At 39.3% G+C, this 18,379-nt stretch overlaps 1 protein-coding gene across 1 annotated transcript in view; it reads left to right on the plus strand.

The window, feature by feature from the left end:
- Positions 1-1,773: 1,773 nt before the first annotated feature.
- Positions 1,774-18,379, plus strand: part of ankrd24 (ankyrin repeat domain 24) — a 29,895-nt gene continuing 13,289 nt past the window's right edge. The window contains exons 1-13 of the mRNA XM_036587393.1: positions 1,774-2,581; positions 4,048-4,178; positions 4,321-4,409; positions 4,672-4,736; positions 5,196-5,253; positions 5,369-5,439; positions 7,212-7,318; positions 10,168-10,343; positions 13,288-13,310; positions 14,957-15,040; positions 15,134-15,250; positions 17,333-17,452; positions 17,978-18,128. Of these exons, the coding sequence (XP_036443286.1) occupies positions 2,519-2,581; positions 4,048-4,178; positions 4,321-4,409; positions 4,672-4,736; positions 5,196-5,253; positions 5,369-5,439; positions 7,212-7,318; positions 10,168-10,343; positions 13,288-13,310; positions 14,957-15,040; positions 15,134-15,250; positions 17,333-17,452; positions 17,978-18,128 (1,255 nt within the window). The 5' untranslated portion in view covers positions 1,774-2,518. The remainder of the gene's footprint in view (positions 2,582-4,047; positions 4,179-4,320; positions 4,410-4,671; positions 4,737-5,195; positions 5,254-5,368; positions 5,440-7,211; positions 7,319-10,167; positions 10,344-13,287; positions 13,311-14,956; positions 15,041-15,133; positions 15,251-17,332; positions 17,453-17,977; positions 18,129-18,379) is intronic.

Below are 18,379 nucleotides of genomic sequence, written 5' to 3' on the forward strand. Positions count from 1 at the left end.
TTATTCTAAAGAGCTGTCCCAACTGTCTGTTCTTTATTCTCTTAGTCTATACAGTCTGATGTTTGGTAGATCTTTCAATTCATCTTGAGCTCCATAAACTACAGTTTGAGGTGAGACTGAGGTGCTGGATGGTTAGATGACCCTCCATAGGGGAGAGAATGTGAGATGATTGCTTTGGCCTTTCTTTTCATCCTTTCATTCACCAAAGCTACAGTCCCTGACTGAGTCAGATTTCTCCAGTTCTTTTGCAATGGACAGGTAATACTGTACACCAATGGAGCAATGACAGATTTCCCTGACAATCTGTTAGCAAGACTTCTATTGCCTAGACCCATCAGTCTGGTTTCTACATCATTAACACCTTATAATCGTGGATCTGTGAGAGCAAGCTGTGATAGAGAAGATCATAAGGACTTTATGGATCAGTGGTTGTTATTGGTTTGAGCAGAGGCAGCTTTATGGTCTATGCAGACAATTACTTTTATGTATCTCAAGAGCTTTGACACCTACTCCATAATGGACAATATAAAGGCCAGTGGCTTCAGACATCACAGCTGTAGTATTTGACCAGAGGCATCTTCACAGTGGGGCATTAGCCAGAGGCTTTTGACTGTGCATACTGCTTCAATATTGCTGGACTAGCCTTATGGAACAGATAGAATCTGCAATTAGACCGAAGTGAATATGTTGATGCATCTGAGTTCTCAAGGGCACCATAGCTTGTGGCCTTAAAGGCATTAACATGTATAGATACAAAACCTCCAAAATGGTAATTTTACATTCTGTTACATTCTTTACTTGTAACAGATGTCAGTGTAATAAGGTTTTTTTTTCAGCATATCTTTGCACCATTTAGTGCAAGAAAATTTAACGCAATGCAAAGTTGTATGCAGTGGATATAAGTTTTTTGTGCGACAGCAGTGATGTGGTATATAGCCAGGGTTAACCCCTTAAAATCCCAGGCTTATTACATACTAAGGCCTACATGGACTACTATGAAACTAGCTGAGCTGTTCTTAGGCTATGTAAGTGTGCAGCAAACTTTGGGCCCACTGGTGGTCCCTGGCCATTTAAAAGGTTTAAATTGAGCTGAGTTCTGGCACCTTTGGTTCATGTTAACAGCAAATTAAGCTGAGCTACTGTAATTTAATCCAAATATAAATAGTTTTCTATACAATCTTTGAAGCTTTTAGATAACAGTAGATAACTGTAGGCTGCAGCTCGAAGCACAGTGGTGAAAAGGACATTAGGTGTTCTTGAGATCTTGTCAAATGTCATAATTGATGCATTTCTTGTTTAAAGGTTTTAGTGTGACTTTCATCTTTGTCAGATAGCACTAAAATACTAAAACAGCTGAGTAAATTAATTGACTAAGTTACATCACTTGTTTCTGTTTTATGACTTGCTTGCATTTCCTTGATATCAGTGCTGAAAACACCGTATAAAACCTCCATTTAAAACACCATATGAAACCTCTGCATTGAAATATTGTTCCTACATTGTTGACACTCACTGAAAAAATAGGATTCCTCCACCCCTGAAATCCCAGTTAAACTCCTAAATACAGCACATAGGCCTACGTGTCTTAGTATGTACATTGATGCCCATCGGGGTTGTTTAAACCCCAACTGTATAGTGCTGCATTGTTAGTGTACAGTTTGTGCTTCAGCTGTGTTGAGTTTCTGTTCTCCCTGTGTTTTTTGCTGAGTCCTGGTCTCTTGGTGCCAATACACCAAGGTGGCTCAAGCTCCCGAGCACAGGCTAGACAGAACAGAGAGGGGAAAAACGTCCAAAAACAGTGGAATGGGGAGCAGAGAGAGACGACAGAATCAGGCTGAGGTCTGAGAAAGAAGGACACAGGGAGAGGGAGGTGTGTGTATGTGTGTTTCTGTATATATCTGTGTCAGCTAGCCACTGCAGTGAGCTCTGCAGAAAACAGAACAGGACGGGATATGGATAGTTGCACTTGAACAAGCTGCGTACAGGAAGTAAATAGCATTTGGCTTAGACAGTAGTTTGACCGCGCTTAGAGGTGACGAAGGCTTCAGTAAGTTCATCTTGACCGGTTTTCAGTTAGTTAACTTTGGCCAGACTACATACAGGAAGCAGTTAGCAATCAGGTGAGGCAGTAGAATTAGAATTGACTGTAGTCATTCTCAAAGGTGAAATAGGCTTTAGGTACTTAATGTTGACCAGTCTTCAGTTGGTTAACCTTGACCAGTCTGCGTGCCGCAAGCTGTTAGCTTTTGGTTTTAGGCCGTAGTTTGACCGTAACCATTCTCAGAGGTACTGAAGCCTTCAGTTAGTTAATCTTGACCAGTCTGAAATAGTGACAGAGCCTTAAAGTGAACTGGAATGACTATCCCGAAGGTAACTGTATAGGAGCTGACTCTTTGAGGCACAGAACTTACCTCTGGGACTTTTTTGGTTGCTGGATTTTTGTGTATATGCTTGTATAAGGGTGCCTTGCTAGCACTAATGTGTGGAGAAATGAGCTGATGCCTGTGCTCTGAGCTCTATGGATCCTGAGTTGGTGTGGAGCCTGATGAAGTGCTGCTGCCCTTGTGTCGGAGCACTGGCGGTACGTGCAGACGCTCCTTTTTATTGGTTTCGTATTTTTACCTAGTTTATGCCAAATTTAGTCCTGGGTTCTTCTGCCTGTTACCTAGGTTTCTTAATATTGCTGCTTAGCTGGGAGAAGGCTAGCGAGTGCTTCTTCCAAGACACGTGAAGCAGGTGGTCATTGCATTTTTTTAAACAGCCACTTAGCAGCGTCATTGAAAAGCTAGACATACTTGTAGGAGAACACTAACTGTCACGTCTGTTACATCAGCTAAAGCTTTAATTGCACTGGATTTGTTTGACCAGAGGAGATCATGTAATGTAATCTGTGTGTGATTTGCCTGACCAATTCATACCAAAGGATTTCATTATCGTGTTGATGTTTATTATCGTGTTATGTAACAGGTGCCACACTTCTGAACCAGAGTCGGTTTATGAGGAGACTAGCCTCTTCCTATTTTCCCCGTTATATTAAAAACAGGAATGCAAAATGCCAGGTTGCACCCACGAGTCCTAAAAGAATTGGAGAACTATGTTTGGAGCTAAATCACTCACCCAGAACTTTTCTTTAATTTTGGAAAGTAGAAGGATGTGTTTCACTACAAACGCAAAGAAAACTTACCTGTATGTTTCCTTTTTTCTACAGCAAATAGGATTTGGGCAGCAGGACGAGAGCGTTACTGCTACTGAGTGCTGATTGGTTGGCTAGCGGAGCAGCTCATTGGCTGTTCACGCTCACTGATGTCATGGACGTACATGCAGCGCCGTTTAAAACTTCTATAACTCGAGTTCAAAAGCTCTAAAACATATAACTGCAATGAGGAGCATGAGGGAGGAGACTTTACCTCTCATTTCAGTGTGGGTTGGTGCCCATTGTTCTGAATTTGAGCATTAAGGAATCTGGTTAAATTGAGTTTATTACAGCATTTACTAAGGGAGCTCAGGGTTTGGTAAATTCTAGTAGTAATTCGCTCTGAAATTATTATTTAGATGACTTTGGACCACAGACTATGGACATCGCAGAGTTGTACTGGATTAAAATCACACATCTCAGAAATCACTCAAATTACAGCACCCCCTCGGGAAAAACTAATCCAGCTGGAATACGGCTCAACAGACACTGAGGGCTAGACCAATTAGGCACTCATGGACTCGCAGACCTGGATGGCTGTGGCATGGTCAAGGATCAAACTCCTTTTTTTATGTGCGCGTTTGGGGTCACACATCTCGGAATACATCTGATTGCACTTTGGAGGAAATTGAGCACAAGATTTACGAAAGAAGAGAAAAGTGAAAAGTTATTAAAAAGTATAAAAAGTTATTAAAAAGTTCTCAAAAAAAACCTTTTTAAAAACTTCTCAAATTAAATATCACTGAAACTTTTGGAGAAGACTATTCTTTTAGGCTTTAAACCATGGCCACACCACTAATGTACTATCTTTTGTCTATCTCGTAATTGTGTGTCATTGATAATGTGTATTTCAGAGTCAGGACTGGAGTAAGGGTGATGAAAGGCTGCTGCAGGCCGTGGAGCAGGACGAGCCAGAGAAGGTGGCCGCTCTGCTGTTGAAGAAAGGGCTCTGTCCATCCAAACTGGACACAGAGGGCAAGTCAGCGTGAGTAACCAAGCTACTCCTATAAAACTCTTGCTATATTTTAGTCTTACAGCTTTTGTGCTGTATGTACTGCATTTAAAAGAAATGTCTTATAATGAAGAACTAATTCAGGAACCTGCTTAAATTGATGTCTTTGTTGTAGCTTCCATCTGTGTGCGTCTCGAGGCCGCGTGGACTGTCTGGAGGTCATCCTTTCTCATGGTGTGGACATTAACATCATGGATGGTACAGGTAAGCGCTCACATCTAGATTTTGCCCTGGTATGAAGTTTCTTTTTACTACTACTACATTTATTAAATTTTACCCACGGCCCAACATTTATTTCTGTTCTATTTGCTTAATACTGTCCGTTTATGTTAGCACCAAATTTAGTGAGCTTGGACAATAAAGTGGTTATGATTCTAATTCATTCCCAGACGTTTCACTGTCAGACAAAGAAAGCAGAAATGTAACACTGTTGGAGTTTCTGCTTAACTTTCCTCCATCTGCGTAGGTTTCAATGCCCTCCACCTTTCTGCCAAGAATGGGCACCCAGAATGTCTGAAGAGACTATTACAGGTAAGCAGACTAATATCTAAATTACCGTGGTTGTGTTTTGCATTCAATTTACACTAGACCATTATTTACATGTAATTACATAGTTATTACATAGTTATTACATAGTTAAATATACACTTTCACATTAAGTTTACTTTCTGTATGTACTTCCAGCTTTTTTCTGTTTGTTGTGATGTCAAAACAGGAGAAAATGGACAAATGTAAATAAATGTCCATTCTTTTTGCAAAACAAGACTGTACGTACAACAGTAATGTTATCAAATTCAAATCATGATATAATATGGAGCTAGGATATATAGGAGCTTGTTTCAGTAGCTGGGAATGAGAGACTTACTTTAAATGTAATGCAAAATTAAAACATGCCTGTGTATTTGCAGGTATTTTAAAGTTAACGCTGATGTTGTTGACAATAACTGTGAAGCATTTGTCAGAGTTGTTCTCTCCATCTTGTTCCTGCAGGAGAGGATGCTTGTGGACTCAACAGATAGTTTTGGGCGGACCTCCTTACACCATGCTGGTAGGGCATGTTGTAGCTTATCTCATTGTATTGTTAATGTAGCCCACATGGCCTTTACTTAGTACTCTGCTTCTCTGAGTATATTCTCTTCTTTCCCTCTGTGTGTCTGAACCAGCTGTGAGTGGATGCTTGTCCTGCACTGAGATCTTATGGGACTTTAAAGCCAACCTGGATATCCAAGATGGAGTAAGTTAACAAAAAACCTCATAGAAATTGTTTTAAACCTTGCGTTAACATGTGTCTCATGTCTGGATTGTATCTAGATATACTTTGGCTGGATTCTGCTTACACTTTTCACTAAAACGTATCCATAGTGTGAACAGATGAAACCTGATTTTACATAAAAAGCACATCAGCACATACACTGATGCGCCAAAATATTATGACCACCCATCTAATATGCTGCCAAAATAGCTCAGACAAGCCATGAGCCCTACAAGACCTCTGCCCTGTGGCATTTAGTATTACGATTTTTGCAGCAGATCCTCTAAGTCCTGTAAGTTGCGAGGTAGAGCTGCCCGGGATTGGACTTGTTGTTTCTGCATATCCCACAGATGCTCAATTGGATTGAGATCTGGGGGAATTTGGAGGCAAAACCATTCCGAACAGCATGTGCAATGTGGCAGGACGCATTATCCTGCTGAAAGAGGCCATTGCCACTGGGGGAAACCCATTATCATGAAGGGATGGACCTGGTTCGCAGCAATGTCTGGGTTGGTGGCACGTGTCATTAATACCTGGACCCAGCAGGACAGGTTTCCCAGCAGGACACTGCCCAGAGCATCACACTCCCTCTGGCAGCTTGTCTTCTTCTCACAGTGCATCCTGGTACCATCACTTCCCCAGGTAAACAATGCACATGTACCTGGCCACCCATTTGATGTATAAGAAAACAGGACTCAACTGACAAGGTGAGCTTCTTCCATTGCTCCAAGGTCTGGTTCCAACACTTGTGCGCCCATTGTGGATGCTTTCAATGGTGGGCATGGGAACTCTGACCGCTCTGCAAGTGAAAGAAGGAAGTTTTTTTGGGATAACTCCAGCCTCCCATGTCCTCCATCTTGCATTTCCTTGTTTATCCACTCACCTGGTCATCAGCACCCGGCAAACGCATTTCTGCTTACGTACTTATATGCAAAAATCTGACACACATTTTGTTTACACTTCTGTTGAATGATTACAAGATCTGTCTTTTTTGACCACCTCCAAATGTGGTTTGAGTGGCATGTAATGCAATCACAAGGCATCCTGGGGGTGTATGAGCCTGATTTATCATGTCAAGTGAAATCCAGATGTGAAGGCATGTTGATGCAACGTATAAAACGCCTCATAGTAACTAATACAATGCATGATATGTTTTGTCAATGTTAGCAGATGCTTTTTTATACAGCCTCCTATATCACATTTTACAACAACGGGCTCAGTCCATTAGACCCCCATGCTTAAAATTGAACTCAGTTAAAAGGGCTCAGTTGTTCAATTGAATGGTCACCCTTCATTCTGATATTCCCCTTTTGCCTATCTGTAAATGCTCAACTGTCTGGTGAAAGATTAAGATTAGAATCAGAACCAGGGTTTGGGTTAGGTTATGGGTTGAGGTCAGGCATAGTGTGAGTGTTAGGAAAAACTGAAGTGAATTTAATGTGCAGTATCCAAATAAAGCTTTAAAATTTGCATTGGTTGTTCAGGGAAAGCAAAGCAGTGTAGAGCATGAGTTTCCCAGGACTGGAAATCCTTGGGCTGACCACTGGTTTTGGTTTAATCTCTTTGCATACATTTTCACATCTCAGTGTCCTTAAATTAGGCTCATACTGAATGATGCATATTTTTGCAATGTTTTTTTTTCTGATACAGTGAACTTCAAAACTATTTCCAGTTGCATGACAGAGTAAATATGTGACAGTGGTTTTTAACTGCAGTTTTACATTGTAATGTAGTTTCCTGTGTTTTTCCCTCAGGATGGGGTGACTCCACTGATCCTCGGGGCCCAGATGAGCAGGGCTGAGCTGTGTTCCTTCTTACTGGACAGAGGTGCCAATCCTAACATACAGGACAACCAGGGCAGGTAGAACACAGTCTGCATCGTTTCAACCAGTCTTAAAGGTCATTAAGGTCCTGATGCATTTTAGAGCTTTTAAATGACCATTTCATTTATTGAAGGAAAAAAAGTAATCCAACACCAACTCGCCCTGTGTGAAAAAGTAATTGCCACCTTATTTATTCAATCAATGAATTCACCAAATTAGTTGATGATATGGGTTAATTAAACTCAACACATCCAGGCTGTATTACTGCCAAACCTGTTGAATTTAAACATAACTTAAATAGAATCTTTCAAGCAATGTGAAGTAGGTTAAACAGTCTCAGCAAGCAGCACATTATCCCATGATCAAAGAAATACTGGAGGATATGAGAAAGAAGGTTGTTGAAATATCTCAGTCTGGGACTCCAGCGAAGTCACTAAAGAACCCAGATGTGCATCTGAGGAACCGCAGGCCATGCTCACCTCAGATAAGGTCAGTGTTCATAATTCCGCCATTAGAAAGAGACTGGGCAAAAATGGTATCCATGGTAGAGCTGCAAGGCGAACATCTAACGTAAAGCTAACACAGCATTCCGCAATATGAACATCATACCAACAGTCAAACATGGTGGTGGTAGTGTGATGATGTGTGCTTTGCTGCTTCAGGTCCTGGGAGACTTTCTGTAATTGACAAAGCCAAGAATTCTGCTCTCTACCAGAAAATCCTGGTAAAATGTTTATTTAAAAGCTGTGTTTTGTGTCTCATGTTCTTGTATTCTAATACATTTTGTATGAGGATCTGAAAGAATGAGTGTAACAAATATGCAAAATCAGAGGACATCAGGAGGGGGCGAACACTTTCTCACAGCCCTGTGTTTAGTACTGTGCACTGAAGGCACCGGATGGATGTAGAAGGACAACATGAGAAAAATGTCTTCACCTCTCTCAGTTCTTTGATGTGACACCAAGTGTTAGTTTCACTTTGACTGATAGGTGTCTGCCTAAATTTCAACTGTTTTAAAGGTGTTAAAGCACTGTTGCGTTAAAGGAACTGTTGGGTAAAAGTTTCCCACTTACCGCATATGTTGTCAACCAGCCAAGAAATGTTTGGTGTTCAAAGTATGCAAGATTTTTCACTGGATCTATAATGTTAATGTACCTAACCAGTTTGCATTGTGCAATCTGCATGCCTTAATTGTTCAATAAAATTTCTATTTTTGTCCATTTTAATACAAAAGTGGATAAAAGTACAGAAACTTTTTTTTAGGCCTCAAAGACTAAAGCAGGCTGCTAGTACTGTTTTTAATTATGCAACATACAATTTATATCTTTAGTGAAAACAGTATGTCACTGAAACAACATAATAATGTGACCAGTTTTATTTATTTTTGTTTTACCTAGTTTTTCATTTTATTTTCAAATGAGTATTTCATTGTAAAGCAATTTGAGCTACAACATGTAAAAAATGCTATATAAGTCAATTTAAAGTTACTATCATTATTATTATTATTATTATTATTATTATTAGAGATGCATCAGTACCGTTTTTTTGACAAAGTATGAATACATGTTTTTAAGTGCTTGCCAATACCAATACATACTGGGTAACCTACTTAGAATTAATTAATTGATGGTGTAAATGAGTACAATGTATATTAACAATTAAATCATTAAAATCTAGTTGATTGAAATGATGTGCATTAGCTAGCTATGTTATGTTAGCTACTTTGGATTGAGTAGCTTTGCAGTGGAGAAGAGTGGGTTTTGTTCCACATCAGAAAAGAGCTTCTGTACAGCTGTAAGTAAAGTATGTTTCGTAGTTTTGATCCCCATAGTTTTCAAACTGTCTATGTCTGGAGCACAGTGACAGCAGGAATCAGATCCGAAGCTAATATATCTGAGGAGCTCATGTTTTGAGTTTTACGTCGTGTTGGAGTCTTTTTGGCTGGTTGACTACTTGAGCTGTAATCGAATGTCCTTTAATGCCAGGTATACACTGTGTGGTTTGGTGATTTTGTGTGTAGCAGTTTTATAGTACCTTCTTCAGTAAAAAGCCCTGGCATAGAGCAGCTGCCTCTATTGTCCTTTTCTAATAACTGACTGAAACGTATTCGTCAGGCTACCACTCGTAGCAGTCTGTGAGGGAATCTAGAGCTTCCAGGAGGCTTACAGTGGTGTTTTTTTTTACATAATTGGTCCCACCCATTATGAATCAAATCAGGATTGGTTGATTCCACTGTCAGTTTCTAATTATGTTGGTAGATAATCTGATGTGTATGGCCTTCAGTTTAGCTCCTGAATTCCTAACCAATAGGAGAGCTAGCTTGGCTGTATCAGCCTAGATAACATGGAGAAGAAAAAATCCTGATTGGATCATTTTCAAGTATTTAACCCTTTTGTTTCCAAACAAAACTTGACAATGAGATTAGTAAAAATACTTGCCGAGTTAAAATGCAATAAGCATGATGTTTCTGTTAAATAAAAATAAAAAAAAATTATAGACCTTTTTTTCACAGAAATTATTAGACCTTCTCTGAAGACCTAGAAGACCCTGAGGGTTCTCCACTGATTATTATTGTTGTCATTATTATTATCATTAATATTATTGTTTAACAAGTAATGAGGTAATAATTTAGGCATGTAGTTTGAATGATGCTAACTGGTGTACATATGGTTCCATTACTTTTTACCTACATTAGCCTCATAGCTCCAGTGCAAAACAAAAAAAGCAAACTTTGGGCACCGAACACATCTTGGCTGATCAAGTGTATTTGACTGAACTATCGCTTTAATAGGTATAAAAATAAGAAATGAGGATTATCCAAGACTGAATGAGAATATATTCCTGCCTGGAACGTTTCTCATGCTGTAACTGTGCTCTGGTTTGTCAGATCAGCTCTGATGCTGGCCTGCGAGAGTGACAGCCTGGAGACGGTGGAAGTGTTGCTGAAGGGCGGAGCTAACCCGCAACTCACAGATGCCCTGGGCCACGATGCCATGCACTATAGCGTCACTGCCGGCAACCGACGCATTTCCCAGCTGTTACAGCCTGGAGGAGGGGACGCAGGTAACACTCTACTTGTACCTCCTTCATTTCCCCTGAGAGAAAGAGAGAGAGAGAAGCCATCTGCAGTCTGGCGCCTTCTCGGCCCTATACCGGAGTCTTCCAGGCTCTCTGAAAAAGCCGGTAATCTGAGAAAGTGGATCAAAAGCACAGATGCAGCTTACTGTGGCAGGACGAGACACAGAGGGAAAGCATTTTACTACCTCGAGTTACAAAGCTCCTCAAGACTGATGTGAACCATATGTTGATGGGTGCTGGAAGTGAATGCAGCTGTTACAGAGAGACCCCTTGAAGTAGGCTCAGTGACATTGATGTATAAATGCACCTTTTAAGTGGATGTCTTTCACTACAGTGGAGTGTCTGCGGTAGGGCACGGAGATCAGTGGGAGAGTAAAACTCTCACATCTGACCTCACATTTTTAATAGTTTTAATAAATAAACTGAATACACAAATATAACCAGAGAAACTATTTATACAGGAATGAATCCAGTGGTGAAGCATTGCTATTAAAGCAAGGCCTTCAATTCAAGCGGAAAATGTCAAAACCTCTACGATAATGCTAATTTCTGCTAGTGTCCCTATGGGATTCTAGTAGTTTGTTCATGCTAAGCTAACGAAAATTCACATCTTTTGGCCGTCCAAGATTAAACACAGGCATATGAAGTTTCTAAAAGACTTTTCATATTTTTCCTTGAAGCTTGTATTATTATGTTTTCCCTTGTAGCCGTTACACAGTGACTGTTTCAGTAGAGAGGCCTGGTTTACAGCAGCCGCTGCTGTTTTTCATTTTGGTAACACTGTACTTTAGGTCGGGTTCATAAGGCTATTTTTGCTATGTCAAACACATAGTGGTGATTATGTTACACATAATGACGCTGTAATGACAGAGTTCAGTAGATGTTCTCTGGTCCTGAGGAAAGTGAGTGTTATATTTGTGTTCAAGAGATTTTATGAATCCCTGTGGCAATGCAGTGACATTTATATGTATGTTTTCTGTGGCCCTTAAGTAAAGTGAATATCGTAGTTATTCTTATAAGATCTTAATGAATCACTGTAGCAGTGCCATGACACTGTACTGACAAAGTAAAGTGAGTTTAATTTTACTTCTTATTAGATGTTATGAATCCGCATGGTAATGCCGCTGATATGAGTTATGTATATTTTATGTAATTTGGCTCTTGGTAAAATGAGCAGTTTGGGTAGTTTCAGGCCATTTTATGTTGTTTCAGGAACAACTTAGGTTGGAAATTTTGTCAGGATTAAAATGTCCAGTATAGTATTTTAGGAATTGCATATGAAATGGACACTATGCCACTAGGACTTTCATAATGTGTTCTGTCATTTTACCCCAGAAATTGTTCCCACTCTTTGAAAATTGAAACGTGATTGGTTAACTTCATAATTATGCTGACAGTGTTTCAGGTCGTCTCTTCAGCTCTTGAAGGTTTAACCAATAGGGGGGCTTGCTTAGCTTAGAAAAACAATTCCTGGCTGGCCTGTTTTCCAGTGGGGATTTGAAGAATTTAACTATAACTTAAAACTTAACTATGAAACAATATTTGCAGAGTTTAAATACAAGCATGACTCTATTGAATAAAACATAGTTTTTAAAAAAATTAAAAATTAAAAATTAGACGTGCATTTTTTAGTTCCCAGAAATCATTAGACCTTCTCTGAAGGCCTAGAAAGCCCTGAGGATTCCCCACTGAGTTAAACATTAACAATTAAAACATAACATTATTTATTTAATATTATTATAATTGATTGTAACATTCTGAAACTGAAGTGCTTTAAATCACCATCTTCAGATTGATGTGCCACAATCCATCAGTGCATTCTTACTTTGTTAGTATAAACTCAGAACTTGGCCTACAGTGTTTGTGTGTGTGTGTGTGTTTGTGTGTGTGCAGTGGTGTGCAAAAGTTTGGGTGTCCTGGGTCAAATGACATGTTTTGTTGATTAGTAGACCTGAGTTAACACATCCTTCACAGAGAGCTCACTTCTGCACATTTCACACTCACAAGTACTGTTCAACTGCTGAATTTAACATATTGAAAAAAGTAAATTAAAAATGCTGCCTGTGCAAAAAGTTATTACACATTTTATATTTTTATGTTTTATTTTTATATTAAATTAAGCAAAAAAATGAAACAACAATTAAAAATCCATATTAAAGTTCCCTGTAGAGGATGTGTTAGCTTCATTTCATTTAGAAAATCAATAAAATGTCATTTGACCAGGGGTGTTCAGACTTACAACTATACATTATTGTTTAAAAGTGTTTAATTGCTTTTCATATGAATCATTTTTGCAATCTTATATACAATAACAACTCATACAATGCAGAATAAATTCTCTAAGCTAGAGAACAAAATATAGTTTTAGATGTGTTTAATGTTTTACATACTTTTGCTACAACAAAAAGTTATTCAAAGGTAAAATATATACCGTAATTTTCTCTTTAAAGGATTCTCTTTAAAGTCTAGTCATCTGCCTCAAGATTTTTTTTTTGCAAGCAATTTCATTAATTTTATTAAGTTTATGCAGTCATTTTAAAATCATCTACAGCTCAGGGCCCAGCTTCCCAAAAGCATCGTGGTGTTAGGATCAGTAGCCTGTGAGACCAATAAGTGTGATGCTCACTCTGCCATTAAAGAATCGTCTTTGTGTTGAGATTCTATGGGGAAAGCCAACCTTTTATCTATCTATCTATCTATCTATCTATCTATCTATCTATCTATCTATCTATCTACCTCTCTGTCTGTCTTTCTGTCTGTCTATTCATCCATCCATTCATCAATTACTTATCTATCTACCTGCCACTTTACTGCTTTTATATTATTCTGAACATTGATTCCAAACATTTTGAACAATGACTCCATGGATAATTAAACAATAGTGTATGTGTAAGTGCACTGCTGTCTGTTTTTTCCTGTGCACCCGTAGCTGCTGAGGGAGCGAGTGATGAGGTAATTCTCACCACCACTGTCACTGTGCATCATACAGCAAATAACCCAGTCTGGTTTACATACAACTATACAACAGTTGAACCCCTTTAACTCTAAGGGTCCATATGTAGGCCCACATTTCAATCTCACTCTCATAACTAGTTAGTTTCAGCTACCAAAGGACTTATAGTCATTACTGAACAATAACTGAATTATTATCATTACTGCAGTTTAGAGGCTTAAACTGATGCTTCCCAACTACAGGCCCAGTTGCAGTTCATAGTTTTCCTGCTCCTGAGTGGCATTGTTAGCTAACAGTCAAGTTCTTCTCGAGCTGAGTCAAGTGTGTAAAAGCAGGAAGACATACACCTGTACAGCACACATCAACTACTGTTTCATTTTGAATGAGAAAATACATGAAAACAATATACTTCACGCTTCAGTCATCTTTTACTGTTACTCTGATGAAACAAATCAGTAATACACATTCCCATAGCAATGTGAATTCCATTCTGAATGTGGCTCAGAAGCTATCACAGTGCATGCAGCAATAAAGGCAGGTAGTACACAGAAATGCTGATCCATTCCAAAGTGAACATGCACACCCACCAACCACTCTGTGGGCAGTTAAAGGAGTAATTCAGCAAAAAATCTAATTTATGCAATTTTCCACTTACCCCAGATATAGTAAACTTTTCAAGTCCAAATTTTGCTCCTTTAGTTTAGAACTAAAATGACAAGGCCAACACTGCTAACAAACACTAGAATTCAACAGTCACCCAAATATCAAAATAGTTTCTGTAAAAATACACCCCCAAAACTTCGTACAACCCATATCCGGGTCTTCATTAAAGTCATACAGACTTGCCGATGCGATTTAGGACACCGTATGACTTACTGTGAGCTATAAAAGTAAACAAAACTGCAGGTAGGCACTTTAAACAACAGGGTCTGTGTTCACAAACTGCCTCAGGAGTAATCAGTATTTGTGACAATGACCATCACAAATATAATGGAATCTTATCCAAGATCAGTTTTGTGAATATAAGATGTGCTTTGTGAATATCAGCCCTGCTGTTGTCTGAAATGACTGTCATCACGGTGGAGGTTTTGTTCTTTGTGCTAAACAACATACTGTGCGCTAAACAACATCAACACAAGGTCTGCATAACCTTAATGAAGATCTGTATGCGGTTTGAGTGAATTGAGGGAAGTTTTGGATAGTTTTATAGTTTTCAAAACTATTTGGGGTCTTTGGGTGACTAATGAGTTCTAGAGTAGCTAAGACAAATCTGACAACCAGTTGTGTTAGTGTTAGTGCTATATCACTAATGCTAGCTAGAACTACAGATGTATTCTAAATCAGTGGCTAACATTTAGGAACTTTTTGGCACTGTAGGGATTCCCAACGTCTGTGTGGTGCATTTATGTAATGCATGATGGGTATTATAGTGAGAAAATAGCGATGGTGGAAAAAACAGTAGACAATAGTGAACTATGTGAATACTGCACTACAGAATACTACATTACAAATAACAGTCAGTGCTAGCTTTAGGCCGAAATGCCCTTTTAAATGCCATAGGAGAGGACTAACAGTGTTCCTGGCTGCATTGCTATCTTTCCCTTAACCTTACCTGCTTACCTGCCTAACTCCTTCCCTCCCTCAGCAACCCCCCGCTCCCCCACCCCTGCCAGGTGGGAGCACTCCCCGCAAGAGGAAAGCCCCCCCTCCTCCAAAGTCCCCCCGACAGGTATCTCATGAGATGAATTGCTCCATGATCAGGATATTCAAACCAAAAATGCTGCACATTGCATGTTATTTGCTGTCCTTTTGAATGTTTTAGGGTACACCCCCTTCCCCAGGCCAGCCTCCTCCCGAACCCACCCAGTCTCCAGCTGCAGAGACCTCTGCCCCTCCATCCCCAGCCCCCAGGGCTCAGCATTCATCTACAGACAACCTTGTAAGTGGCATCTGTTAACTGCTAATACCTGCTGACTGCTATCACCAGGGCAGGATGCGAGGGGATGCCATCACCATCTTCCCTTTTCTTTCCCTTTGGATTAATGTGATATCACTTAAGATATCTATTAATTGCATTTTCATTCCATCCATATGTGAAATTTCCCCACTATGGGAGTTCTTCATGTAAAATAAATAAGCTATGATCAGGGCAGACCAAATTGGACTAGTTTGAAAATGCAGTTGAAGGTGTAAAATGGGAATGGGTAAGTCTGGAGTCTTTAAGCAAACTAGGAGCAGGAGATTTTTGTTACACCTGGCAACTGTGGCCTCTATAGTGAGCACTAAAAATACAGCAAGAACTGCGGACTAAGAAAAACAGGTAAAACTATAAATTGGAGTTTATAAACTTTGGGAACTACCTTAATATGAATATTTAACATTGATTAATATTTAATTCAGTAAAAAATAAAATTAAGTGTAAATAAACTGCCTGCTGCATCTCCAGATGGGCATTGCTAAGCTAACTTAGTGACATATAGCTGCCAGTGTTACATATAGTAAGCAGTGCTGCATTGCTCCATAGGATGGGAGATGGCTCTGTTAGAGTGCTATGCATTTTGCTAGAAACCACAAAATAGCTTAGAGGCTGAAAGGGGATTCAGTTGACACTGTTGCAAACTGAACATGAGTTGAACTGAGCTAAGTGCTTTTATAGACCACTGAAGTTCTGTCGCCATTCTGTAGTCAGCGTCATGCTCTTATATAAGGGACTCAGAGTCTAAAAGGAATTTCTCAGTGAAAAAAATTAATGGAGGTTTTGAAAATTGCCTCTGTCACATCCTGTAGTAATCAAAATGTTCCAACATTGATACATTTTGTCCTGTGAACATTTTTGTGTCAAATATCACTGGACCCTGTTGTCAAAAAGTTGAAATATGAATATTGCTACATGTAAGCTAATGCTACTGCACACTGAGTTGATGTCATTAGACTGGCAGCCTCTTTAAAAAAAGAACATGCAAACCAGCACACTTTGCCAGTGTGGTAGCCCTACATGCTGACCTGTACTCAGGCAACATTGCTTGACATGACCAGAGTGAAAGTGGTTTTCACCTTTTTAATACTCTTCTCTAATACTCTGCCCGCGTTCTAAAAATGTATCCTACCCATTAAGCGGTCCTAGCAAGCATGCACATATCATTAGTACAGTGTAGTAACTCAGTATTTAAAACGTTTTGAATGTTAATTCAGATTCAGGTTAATACTACTACTTACCCCCTGATAAGATGATTTAGGGTATCAAAATGTCTCAATTATTCTTTTAATTGTGGTACTATTTTCTGATAAGGACATTCACTGTTTCTTGTTCACATTTTCCCATTTCACCTTGAATGCTGCAGCAGTTACATTCTGGCACCTGAGGCGTTGTAATAACTGCTACACTATTTAAGGTGGAAGGGGAAAATTCGAACAAGAAGCTGGTGAATAAGAAGCAGGCTTCAGTTTTATAGTTTTGATGCTGGTAGATTTTATTTGATGAGGTGAATTAAACTATCAAAATATCCTACCAAGAGGTTTTATGCAGGGAGCTACATATAAGTATGTGCTACATTAGGACATGTCAAACTGATGGGCAGCAGCGTTAGCTTTCCTGTAGCAATATTAGTGTTACGACCCTTTAACAACCTGGTAATTCAGAGGATCCAGTGATGTACAGGAGAAAAATGTACACAGGACAAAATGTATTGGGTTCGGAACATTTTTATTTACCACAGGGCGCAATAGAGATGATAAAACCCCGTTCATATTGGTCATAGAGAAATTGAGTGTAGAGTTCCCAATTTATGTATAATGCAAACTACGGAATGACGCATGACTTGAGTGGTCTATTCAAAATTTGAAAATCATAATATAATAAACAAATGATGATTCTAAAAGTGAAAGAGGTTTAATTTTTTTAAAAATTCAACCACTGGCTATCACCAATTAGCACTGTGTAACCTGTACGCTTACATCATCACATGCTAACTTCAAACTATGTTGTTTTTTCTTATTATTTGTGTTGTGTTTGTGGCGTGAGGCGGAGGATGAGGAGGTGTTTGAGGAGATTCGAAGGCTTCGGTTGGAGAGGGGGCGTTTACTGCAGAAGATCAAGGCTCTGGAGCAGCAACAGAACAGCGCCGCCGCTGCACTGGAGGAGGTACTGCACTCATTAAGGAGGACAAATTAACTCTTTAAGCCAACTGTTTTTGTTCCAATAATGACAACAGTAGCTAGCGAGGCATCAGCAAGTCTCATGTAAGTTTCAAACACTGCTGGTTTTCTCATAACAATAGAGTGACCACTTTAGAGTCCAGATCTCAGGTATTACTTGGATTGTCAGAAGCAGAAAATGCAACCAACTTCTAAGACTGAACTTTAGAGGTGTATAAAAATATCCCTGCAGATTTCTTTAAAAAACTGATAGCAAGTTTCTTGAAAAGAATGGAAGCTATAATAAAGGCAAAGATACTGAAAAAATCACGGTGTTGTAGTTGTTGAGGTTTTCATGTAATTTTCAGTTTAATATATGTTTTCTACTTTTTTCCTAACATTGAAAAATGAATAACTTGGCCATTTTGACATAAAGGGTGGTCTCTGACTTTTTCACAGTACCGTACTTCACAGTATTAACAGATATGGTCTGAATTGCGTCTTTGTGCTTTGATGTGTGTGTGTGCCTCAGCTGAGCTCACTGAGGGAGTGTTTGAGAGAGGCAGAGGCAGAGCGTGATCACCTGCGGATGGCACTGGAGGAGTTGAGGGGAGCTCAGCTGAGTGGAGCAGGCTGTGACTCAGAGGACACTGACGATCCAGATGAAATGCTGGACTTCCCAGGTGAGCACTATCCTGCCCATCAGCAGATCCAACTCAGAGTAATACAACCACAAACAGTGACTCTCATACAACAAAGTGACCAGTGTTCAGATGACCCACAAAGATCCAAAAGATCTATTATAGTCTTTTTCTTTTTAATGCAATTGTGGATCTGTTAAAGAGGAATTCCCCCAATTTTTCAAAACTTGTGCATAATTCAGTCACTGAGATGTTTGATGTCAGTCTGTAGTACAACAAAAATGTAGGCATTT

This window comes from Colossoma macropomum, unplaced genomic scaffold (genome assembly GCF_904425465.1).
Source record: "Colossoma macropomum unplaced genomic scaffold, Colossoma_macropomum, whole genome shotgun sequence".
Lineage (NCBI taxonomy): Eukaryota > Metazoa > Chordata > Actinopteri > Characiformes > Serrasalmidae > Colossoma > Colossoma macropomum.